The 10,586-nt window shown below is 52.2% G+C and overlaps 1 protein-coding gene across 5 annotated transcripts in view; it reads left to right on the top strand.

Annotated features, from left to right (window-relative positions):
* The window catches only part of ATOH8 (atonal bHLH transcription factor 8), a 35,276-nt gene that overhangs the window by 2,574 nt on the left and 22,116 nt on the right, over nucleotides 1–10,586 (top strand). For 2 of the 5 annotated variants that reach the window (XM_011369808.2, XM_011369812.2), the window contains exon 2: nucleotides 5,999–6,190. In XM_011369808.2, coding sequence (XP_011368110.1) covers nucleotides 5,999–6,190 — 192 coding nt within the window. Of the gene's footprint in view, nucleotides 1–5,998; nucleotides 6,191–7,276; nucleotides 10,585–10,586 lie in introns of those variants that run through there. The other 3 variants (XR_896440.2, XR_002782652.1, XM_023536401.1) reach the window with 3 other exon arrangements.

The raw sequence follows: 10,586 nt of genomic DNA, 5'->3' as shown, positions 1-10,586 counted from the left end.
AGGGGGCCCAGTGGAGCATTCAGTCTGCCATTGGGCAGTGGTCTGAGTCTGAATGCCTGGGGAGGACAGCAGCCTGTAGAGTGTCCTGCAGCCTACTCCCGCAGGATGGAAGGATGAAGGTCGGAGAGATGCCTGTCCACCTTGCAGCTAGGGAGAACCTTCCCAGATTGGGGAGGCCGCATGCCCAGAGCATCACAGCTGGTGAGTAGCGGGGCAGGGCTGGCACCTAGGACCTTTGACTGCCAGTTCAGGCCCTTTCTACCCCTCTGGCTGCTGCTTTCAGCACCAAAAAAATATTTCACAGATGGTAAGACTGAAGTTCAGAGCTATGTCAGGTGATTGAAGCCTTGTGGGTTTTGTACCGCATACCTCCTTGGTGTGCCATTCACTAGACTCCAGTGTGCTGGTATCTCCTTGGCATTGTGCAGTCGTAGCCTGCATAGCTGTGTGCCACTGTCATTGCAGAGCCTGGCTTTGAATCAATGTTAGTGAGTTGCTCCAGTGCCCAGGCTCTTGCAGCTCTGATCCTCAGCCTGTTGAATGTCCTAGAGCTGTCCACCCTTAGCACAGGGCAGCCAGGCAACTTCTGTTTTGTCCATCTCACTATCCTCTCAACCAGGAAGGGATCGTGGGGAGTGGGGTTGCTTAGCCACAGAGGCGCAGGTAGGGAACAGGCCCTCTATTCTGGGAGGGTGCATGGCAGCGGGGCCAGGGTGGTGGGTATGTGGGGCAGATGGTCAGGCTGAAGCACATGCCACCAGCCCAGCTGCATAGAGCCCTCCCCGCCACCTCATGTGAAGGCCATGTGTGCACAGCTGGGCCTGGCCCATGTGCAGGGCTGCTCTGGGGCCAGGTGGGAGGGGGTTGAAGTGGAAGCCTGGCCTTACTGGGTGGATGAGGGGAGGGGCCAGAGCTGTGGGCCTTGGGCTTCTGGCAGAACCTTCTGGCTCACAGACTGTGCTCATCCTTGGGGCATCTGGTGTGCGTGCAGATTTCCTCTCTCCCATGAAAGCACAAAGTCCCTCAGCCTTGATGGAGGAATGGCAGCCTTGCAGGCAGAGGCCTGAGGTGGCAGTCAGGCCCCCTCCTCTGCTACCCCTGGGGTTTTCCAGGGAATCCTCACCAAGGGAGCTCAGGATGGCCCAGGAGGGACTGTGGGGATGGTACCCCTACCCCCACACCTCCCTCAGTCTCAGACCCTTCTATCTAGCTCCCTCATGTCCACAGCTTAGGAGCCTCAATGCACTGGGCCTGTGGTCGCATATCTGTCGTGCTACCTTCCCTTGTTATAGATGAGATACTTACAGAGAGGTTAATCAAGTGACCAGAATTTGTACCCAGACCTGTCTGGCCCTGGAGTCATGTCTCTTAATTACTAAGACCTAGGTTCTCAAGGTCTAGTCTAGTCTCCTTGCTGTGTAGAAAGCTGGGATTTAAAAAAATCTATTTAAATAGAACTTGACAAGGATCTTTAGCAGCTCTGCATAGAATGGCTTTGTCTCAAGAAGTCTGTACTCACTGACACTGGAGATTAGAGAATAGTAATTTCAAATGGAATTAAATACTGAGTTGTGATTCGTGGACAGTGATGGAGCTCTGTGGTCTCTGTGGACTTCCAGGAGGGCATCTTGGGCTGGGTCTGAAGGGCGGCTAGGAGCTGGCACCAAGGCCGGTGGGCAGAGGGCTTCCAGGCCTCTCTTACATTGGCTGGTAGATTCTTGGCTTTGTTTCTCTGTAGCATCTTCCTGCATTTGCCACAAATGCATCCCATTCTGAGGTAGCAGGTATTCTGATGCCCATTTAATTGGCAAGGTAACTGCAGTCCCCTGAGGTAATGCACCGATCTAAGGTAATGTAGATGGCCAGGGGTAGGGCTGGGTCCTCAGACTCCTGTGTTGGTGCCCTATTCACGCTTTCCTGCATCCTGGAACCTGGAGAGCGTCTAGCTTGGGGTAGGTGGGATGGAATGTTCTGAGGGGTATTTGAAACCTTGTAAAAATCCCCAAACTTGCTCTTCTGAAGCCTAAAAATCTTTGTGGGGTGAATATGAGGCAGGTTCCTTCTCTTTCCTGGAAGTTGGATAGTCCCTCAGGAGTTAGAGCTAAGTGACCCTGCTGCCTTCTTTGACCTGAGTCCTCTGACCAGGGTGAGCAGACGACTGCATGGGCTCTTCTATAGGCAGTGGGGTGGCTGGACATTGGACCTTGCTGTGGATGCTCAGAGAGGTAATACATAAAGGCTGGAGTCCCATGGGACCAGTCCAGAACTCTCCATCTGCAGCTAAGAAAGATGGCCTGCCCACCTCCTCACCTTAGGGTGTAGACGCCCATCCAAACCCCAAGCAGTTGCTTCTGGCTAATTGGAAAGAACCCAACTAAGATGGGAGTTCAAAACCTAAAAATTCTTCCACCAGCTGAGAGTCACAGGAAATTTTTACACCCCCACCATCAAATGCTCCATGAAGTAGAAGTGATGTTTTCTACTTCTTGGGATTGTTTAAAGATGAATGTAGGTATTATATCCAAAATACTCAGCCTTCTGCCTGGCTTAGTAGACCACAATAAACAGCAAGGGGTGGCCCGATCCCGGTCCTGCAGGGTGGACAGGGCGTGTTAGCCCCGCTCTCCAGATGAGGAGACCAAGGCTCAGGGATGAAAGGCACTTGCCCAAAGTCACACTGCTGGTAAGTGCCCAGGATTCAGACCAGCTCTTTCCTCCTGACCTTGGCCTCCTAGAACTAGAACTTGCTGCTGGATTATCACTTTGCAGTGGATGCCCAGGCCCAGAGTGCCTCTAAGCTGGGCTCTTGGGGCCAAGGTGCTGCATCTTGGAGCTTGGGCACCAGGACGACCTGGAATTAGCCAGGTGGGATGAGGAGCACACTCCTCTACACACACAGGGGAGGGGGAGGAGGAGGAGGAAGAGTCGTTTGACTGAAAGTTGCCCCTGGTGTCCTATATATGGCCACCTCTGGTAGTGGGAGCCCAGAGAGCCCTATAGCCATGTGCCTTGGGCACCAGACAAACAAGCTTCTTGGTTCCATCCAGGTCTTAGCTGAGTGACCTTAGCTGGGGCCCAATATGTCACCTCTCTGTTTTCTCATCTGCAGATGGGATAATAATCTTTTTTGGGGGAAAGTTTTAAATGGGATAAAACTACTTGTAAATAGCGACCTTAGTGCCAGATATAAACCGAAGCTCAACAGGTGCTTTTCTTGTTACACCTGGACTTTGATAGAAGCAATGGAACAGTGTGCCCATGTCTAGGGCCTCTACCAGTGGGGTACTCTCTCCCTGGGGTGCCCTGTCCCAGAACTCTCAGGGACCTTTCTGTCCCACAGACCTGTTTATTTGTTCAGGCTGATAAAGCAGGGTTCTCTGGCCTCTAGTTGGGAACAGGCAAAGTGCATTGTTCTGCTGGCTTTTCTTGGATGGGTTCGGAGCTGCAGCCAGGCTGGGAGTGGGAGGTGGGAAAGGGAAATGCATGGGACTTGGCGGTTTCTCTGTCACCTCCCTGCCCTTCCCTGGGTTTTCTAGCCAGGTAAAGGACAACTCCTTGGCTGCTGGAGCATTTTAAAAGGTGACAGCAAACCTTGCTTCTGATGTGGGTGTCTCTCAGGACCCCCAGTGGGTGGAGGATCGGCAGGCCTGTGTCTTGTCTCCACATTTCCTGCTTCTCACCCTCTCTGGAGCCTCTCTTTGGAGATGCATGACACTGACTGAACTAAATTTGCTGACATGTGTCAGGCCTTACTCTGGGCAGTGTATATGTCATCTCATTTAATCCCTACTGCACTGTGAGGTCAGTCCTGTTAGCAACATGATGAGGACTCCAAAGCTCAGAAAGATTATGTCGCTTGCCCAGAGTCTCATAGCAAGGAAGCCCAGAGTTGAACCAAAAGGTATGTATACTTAAGCTCTAGGCCAAATAGCTAAATCTTTATCTTCAGAATGAAGAAAGATTTTTGAATCCACTTCCAAACATTCTGGAGTCACCTGGTGGATATGGAGGGAAATCATTCATTTTTTTCATTCATTCCCTCATTCAACAAACTCTCTTGAGGTTCCCTTATGGGCAGGACCTGTGCTGGGCTTTGCAGACAGGGGCCTTCTCCCACAGCTTACAGGGAGACTGACCATTAAATGAGTCACAATAATCAGGAGTTAAGGACAGATTGGGTGCTTCTAGAGCATATCAAGGGCACCACCCCCCCATTCCCCTAAACCTGTGATTTAGGGTTGGGGTGGGAAAGTCAGATAAAGCTCCCAGACAAAGTGAGCTTAAAGTGAGATCAAAGTGGATGTTACATTTAGGGCCCCCATCTTAGGTGACCATCTTGTTCATGCTTTATCTCCAAGGCCTAGAATAGGGTTTCTTAACTTCAGCACCGCTGACATTTTGTTCTGGGTAGTTCTCTGTTGTGGAGCATCGGAGGATCTTGCTCATGGTAGGATGTATAGCAGCATTCCTGGCCTCTACCTGCCACAGGCCAGTAGCACCTCCCCACCTGCTCTCACTAGTGACAATCAAGAATGAAGGCCAGAGGGGAGGGAGGTTGAGGGCTGGGAGAAAGGGGTGAAGAGTTAAGTATAAATTAGTAGTTGATAGATGGTCACGGGGATGGAGAGCATGGCATAGGGAATGCAGTCGGCAGTAATGTAATGGCTAGGTGGAGAGCCAGACAGGTGATAGGGTAATCAGGGGATCATTTCATACACTATATAAATGTCTAACCAATGTACTATATATTGAAGCTAATAATAAAATAAAATGCTGAAAAAAAAAAAGAATGTCTGCAGACATTGCTAATTGTCCCCTGAGGGACAAAATCGTCCCTGGTAAAGAACCATTGGCCTAGAACAGTGCCTGAAGTATAGGGGTGCTCACTAAATAATTGTCGAATGGATGCACCATGGGGGTCCCGCTCTGTAGGATGAAGGTTAATCAGTACCAGATATTGGTGGCAGGGATGGATGCTGTGTACAGATCCTAGAGAGCCAGAGGGAGGAGGAAACCTGGAGCCTCGGTTGGTGGGCGAGTGCATTTCAGCCATTTAGATGAAAGATGCCTCATGGCAGCAGTGGCTCTGTATGTTAGCCCCTGTCGGATGGACCTAAGACCTTTCCACATTACAACAGATAACTCTGCTGCAGTCTTCATAGCTTTTTGTTCATGCAGCACAAACATTGGTGGACAATGTTAAAGAATTAGAGGCTCTGTCTCTCACCCAGTACAAATCCCCGAGCAATTAGTGTCTAGTTAGTGATGAATCACTGACAAACATGTCAAGTCTGGTTGGGGCTGTAAATATTTATCATGCACCTGTTTTATACCCAGCAGCATCTCAGGTTCAGAGGCCGTCAAGAAAAAGAGAAAAGAAAAAGAAAACCACCAAAAATATGTACTCTTCCATCTGAGCACTGACACTTTTGCTTCTTGTATGTTCCCAGAGTCCCTAACTCTGTGATGACATAACATCGCTCTTGAGTATGAGTTCTCTGAAGGCGGGAATCACATTATTATGCATCATTGGAACCTCAAGTGCCTAGCAAAACAAGTGTCACTGAATGAATGAATGAATGAATGGAATATCAGAGCTGAAAGAAAAAGTCTGTTCTCTCAGATGGACTTCTTCTCATGGAGGGCAGGGGACAGAGCTCTGTCCTGGTGGGAACATACTGTGCTTCATTCAGACTGACTTGTGGACCCCAGCTGAGCCTCAGTTTCTTCCCCTACAAAACAGGAATGTGGATACCTCCCTGAATTTGTGAGTGGATGAGCTGAGATGTGTATGAGGATACAGATGGTGCTTAGAACAGAGAATAAAATACGGGTCTATGGCTTAGATAGGCCATCTCCAATGCCTAGCGGTCCCCTCTCAGGTGGTGCAGATGTCACTGTGAGTGGCCCTATGCCTGCCCGGGCTTCCCACAGGGTTGTGCTCAGCACAGAGACCCTGGCAGCCCATCCTGATGCCTTCTCACCTCCCCCTACCCAGGTGCCGTGTTACTCATATGGGCAGAAGCTGTCCAAACTGGCCATCCTGAGGATTGCCTGTAACTACATCCTGTCCCTGGCGCGGCTGGCTGACCTCGACTACAGCGCCGACCGCAGCAACCTCAGCTTCTCCGAGTGTGTGCAGCGCTGCACCCGCACCCTGCAGGCCGAGGGACGTGCCAAGAAGCGCAAGGTATGCGCCAACCACTCAGGCAGCAGCCTCTGGGGACGACAGGGGAGATGGGGACAGGAACTTGGGGTGCCCCACACTTACCCAGGCTTCCAGAGGGCCAGTGAGATCAGCCTCTTGGAGCTTTGCTGGGCTCACCCAGCTTCAGAGCTTTTCACATCCCTGGGAGTATGGACATGGCCTTACTCCTGGTAATGGGGCTGCTAGGGACCTTGGACAGTAACCCAGGGCCTCTGGGCCCGTGTTTGCTTGTCACTGAAATGAGGACAGTTTATCTCTGAAGCTCTTATACAGCCCTTGAGAGATATCGGATCAGGGTGAGATCCCCTGAGTAGGTGACAGTCCAGGAGAGATTTGGGAATGTGACTTGGCTTGTGTGTTACCTCAGTCCGTGCGTTAAGGCAGGTCATATTCATTCATTCATTCATTCATTCATTCATTCATTCTAGAGGCATTCAAGCCCCAACCCGAGTGTATGGTCCCAGTCCCCATGCACCTTGCGGGATGGTCAGAGGACCCTCTTTATCAACAGATAAGGGCAGGACAGTGTGGTGAGGAGGTCCTGGAGGCCTGTGCTAGGGGCTGTGGAAGGCCAGGCAGAGAAGGGACAGGTTACCTCTCTTGCCCAAGGGAGTTTGAAAGGGCATCTTCGTGTAAGTAGTGTTTGAATTGGGACCAGTGGGACGGACAACCAAGAGGTGAAGGTCACTAGGCAGGTGAAGCAGGGAATAGCATCCTAGGCATAGGGAACAGCCTGTACAAAGCCTGGCATATTTGGAGAAATATGTGCAGGAGGAAAGGCGTTGGGCATAACTGTGATTCCCAGATGGCCTGTGCTTCCAGCATTTCCAGTTGGGGGCCGGTGCCAGGTGGTGCCGATGGCAACCCTCTGGATCTCTCTTCCCACGGGCTAAGGGAGAGGGACAGAGGGTGGGACCCAGTCTATATCCAGGAGGAGGGTGGTCAGCTCCTCTGGGCATGGGGATGGGGTGTGTGGGGAGCTGGATGACTGTCACCTACCATTGGTTCCTTCCTTCCTGGCCTGCCCCTCCTCCATCCCTGAAGTTCACCACTCCTTCTTCCCAACAGACCCTCTCGGGGTTCTCCAGGTTTCTCTGGGGCCCCTGGGCCCTGAGCCAGGGAGGCCCTCCATGGGTTCTCCTGCCTACACCAGGGAGGGCTGTGGTGCATCCTCACAGCCAGCTGCTGCCTCGCATTCCTGGGAGTGATTAACGTGGACCAGTTAGATGAAATCTTCATCAAGTGGGTGAGAGAGGAAGCGCCACTGGCTGCTCACAGGGCGGCTTTCCACTGGAAAGTGACACGGGTAAATTACGGGCGTGATTGATGGCTCCATGCAGTGCTCTGTGACAAAGGAGGTTTGTAAACTCTCTGTGAACTTCCCCTGGCATTCAGGCTGTGCGGAGGTATGGATGGGCAGAGTGGGCAGGCGCCTTTTCTCCATCTCTGCCCCTCGTTAACCCTCCCCCCAGGTCCTCCCTTCACCTGCCAGACAGGGGCACTGCAGCCCCTCCCTTCCCTGCTTCTTGATTGGAGCAGACAGTGTCCTGGGTTGCAGAGGAGGCTGATGTCTGGGTGATGAGAAAGAGGGAAGAGTGGGGTGAAGATGCCCCGTGGAGACAAACTTTTGGCTGCCCCGGAAATCATCTCTAATCTGAGACACTTTAGAGGCCATCTGGTCCAATCCCCCCACTGTCCAGACTGGGAGACTGAGGTGGAAGATTGTGGTTAAGAGCACCAAACATCTCTGACTTCAAAGTCCTGGCTTGCTACCTATCAGCTGTGTCTTCTTGGACCCATTCATAACCTCTTTGAGCTTCAGTTTTCTTGTTAATAAATGGGGATGGTGGAAACATGATCAGTGATTTTTAGGGTCCTTTCCAGTCTGACTCTCCAAGAGGACATCTTGCCTCACCTCAGAAGAGCACTGGACAGCTTGCATCCTCATCACCCTCCCACCAGGCAGGCTGTCCTGGGGTTGCCATCTCCCAAGTGCTGGGCCTGGGCCAAGACAAGAGGACCTAGATGGAGGGACAGGACAGGGTCTTGGAGCTGCTGAGACCTCTGAAGGCTTCTATGGGTCCAGCATTCTGCCCTGACAGGTTGGGGGCTCACAGGACCACCCTACTCTTGCTGCTGTGCCTTCGTGCATTTCTGTCATCACGCAGGTGGCTGAGTTCTAGGGTGTCCTCAGGGATGGTCTCCAGTGACTTGCCCAGTGGACCTGAGTGGGTGGCTGGGCTAGGCCTCTGTTTCGTTAACCAGAACCAAGGGGGATGCTATTTTTAGAGATTCGTTCATTCATTCATTTATTCAATCAGTGTTTATTGAGCACCTACAGTAAGTTACACACTGGGGAATTCTACACTGAACACCCGGGCACTGTGATGGGATGTCTGTGGCAGGGCAGGCTTGATCCTCTGTAGTCCCTATAGACAGAGGGGTGTGAGTTTGGGGATCAGATCAAGCCCCCATTAACCTTCCCCTGTAGCCACTGAGATCAGCCTGAGGGTTTGGGGATGAGACTGTGCCAGGCTTACATTCTAATGAGGGAGATAAAAAGTAAAGGAAGGGAGAGACTAGAAAATGGGCCATTGTAAGTGATCAGCTCAAAGAAAGTCCTCAATAAATGGCAGCTGGGATGGTGATGATCACCGATGGGATTGATGATGATGTGAGCTGTTCCACTTAAGGACAGCTCCCTCACAGCTATTGTGCCCCGACAGTCTGGAAAATCCTTTTTCAGAGTGCCTCCTTGGGAGATTGCACCCAGGTCCTCTGAGATCCCTTGCAGCTCCGATGAGTTGCCCTGTCCCTCCAGACCTATGTTAAGAATGGGATTTAAAGTGAACGTGGCACATCCCTGAGACCCCAGGCACGATCCTTTTGCCCATCTCAGACCCTTCCTCCCGGGATGGGGGACCTGCCTTCCTTGACTGGTGAGTCTTCCATCTCTGGGCCTCTCAGGATGTGACTTCGAGGGTTCAGAGCCCTGTTTGGAAGCCCCTGTCATGCAGAGGCCAGTGTTGGAGGCCGCTCAGCAGAGAGACCGGCGGGAGGAGTGGAAGGGCTCTGGAGAGCTCAGTTCTGACTCCGGCTGCAGCCAGAGATAATGCACATTAAGCAGCTGGCTCTGGGCCACATTTCCACAGCTCCTGTTTTTAAAACAGCAACTCCTGGGAGCTGAGGAGGAGGGCGGGGGAGGGGGAGGAGGACAAGCAGTAGAACTGTTCTACACCTGGGCTGGGTGGGCCTTGCCAGACCTACAGAATAGGAAAGGACCAATTTCCCACAATCTAGTCCACCCCCTTCCAGCAATTTTGAGCCATTGAGCATTGACAACAACAACAACAACAACAACAGCTACTAACACTGATGGCAAAGTTTAAGCCCTGATGATAAATGGCCAGTAAGTTCCTTGCCTCAAGTTGCTCTCAAGCCCAGGGTTGGGAGTGAGGAGAGATAAGAGGGATCCTGGTACATTCATTGACTTAAGGGCTTGGGGAGAGGCTTGGGCAGCCATTAGGGATCCCAGGGTCATGTGACTAGCCTGCTGGCACAGTCTGGGAAGGCTGGCTCTGCAAGGCCAGCGGTTTCTTACGCCGTGGGTGATCTGGAGCCAGAGGAGGCATGACGGCCGGTGTAGCTCCCTCCCAACCTGTGTCTTCCCCTTTCCCTGCTGAGTTCTGAGTCCAAGGGTGGCCTGACTCCTCTGTGGAACAACATCTTGAGTGCTGACTTCTGTAGCTTTGTGATGGGGACAAGCTGAGGTGACATATTGGTTTTGGGCTGGGGGGAGTCAATGGGAGCTGAGACTGTTCCGAGGGGCCCCTTACTCTCTGGTAGCTGAGCCCAGGCCTTGGATAGGTCCCAGGGGCACTTGCTCTTTCTGTGGACTGTGGAGACTCTGAGTGTGCGAGGCACACTGCTGTAGCTAGATTCATGCCCGCCCCCCCCTCCCCCCCCGCTGCTTCTCCAGTATAAAGGGTCTCCTGCACCTCCAGAGTGCCCACTGCCCTGGCTCTGTCCCCACCTGTCATGTACACAGCCACCCTCGCTGAGGCCCCTCCAGTCTCTCCTTTTGTAAGGTGAGTCGTCCCTGGAAGTGATTTCTAAGGCCCTTTCCAGTGTCTGAGCTGAGGTTGCCTGAGCCTGTTTTTCTGTGTGACTAAATGTGTTACTCTCACTTCCCCTCTGCTCATCACGGGCATGCCACATAGATCCGAATGTCGCTCACAGAGACTGTTGAGACCCCAGTGCAGTGTGCCCTGAGAATACTAATAACACCTGACATTCTCAGAGCCTGGATAACATGCGGGACATGGTGCTGAGTGCGCTGGCATATGACCTCATTGACTTCCCGCCAACCCTGCAAGGT

This window comes from Pteropus vampyrus, unplaced genomic scaffold (genome assembly GCF_000151845.1).
Source record: "Pteropus vampyrus isolate Shadow unplaced genomic scaffold, Pvam_2.0 Scaffold156, whole genome shotgun sequence".
NCBI lineage: Eukaryota > Metazoa > Chordata > Mammalia > Chiroptera > Pteropodidae > Pteropus > Pteropus vampyrus.
This window is presented reverse-complemented; position numbering and strand designations above follow the sequence as displayed.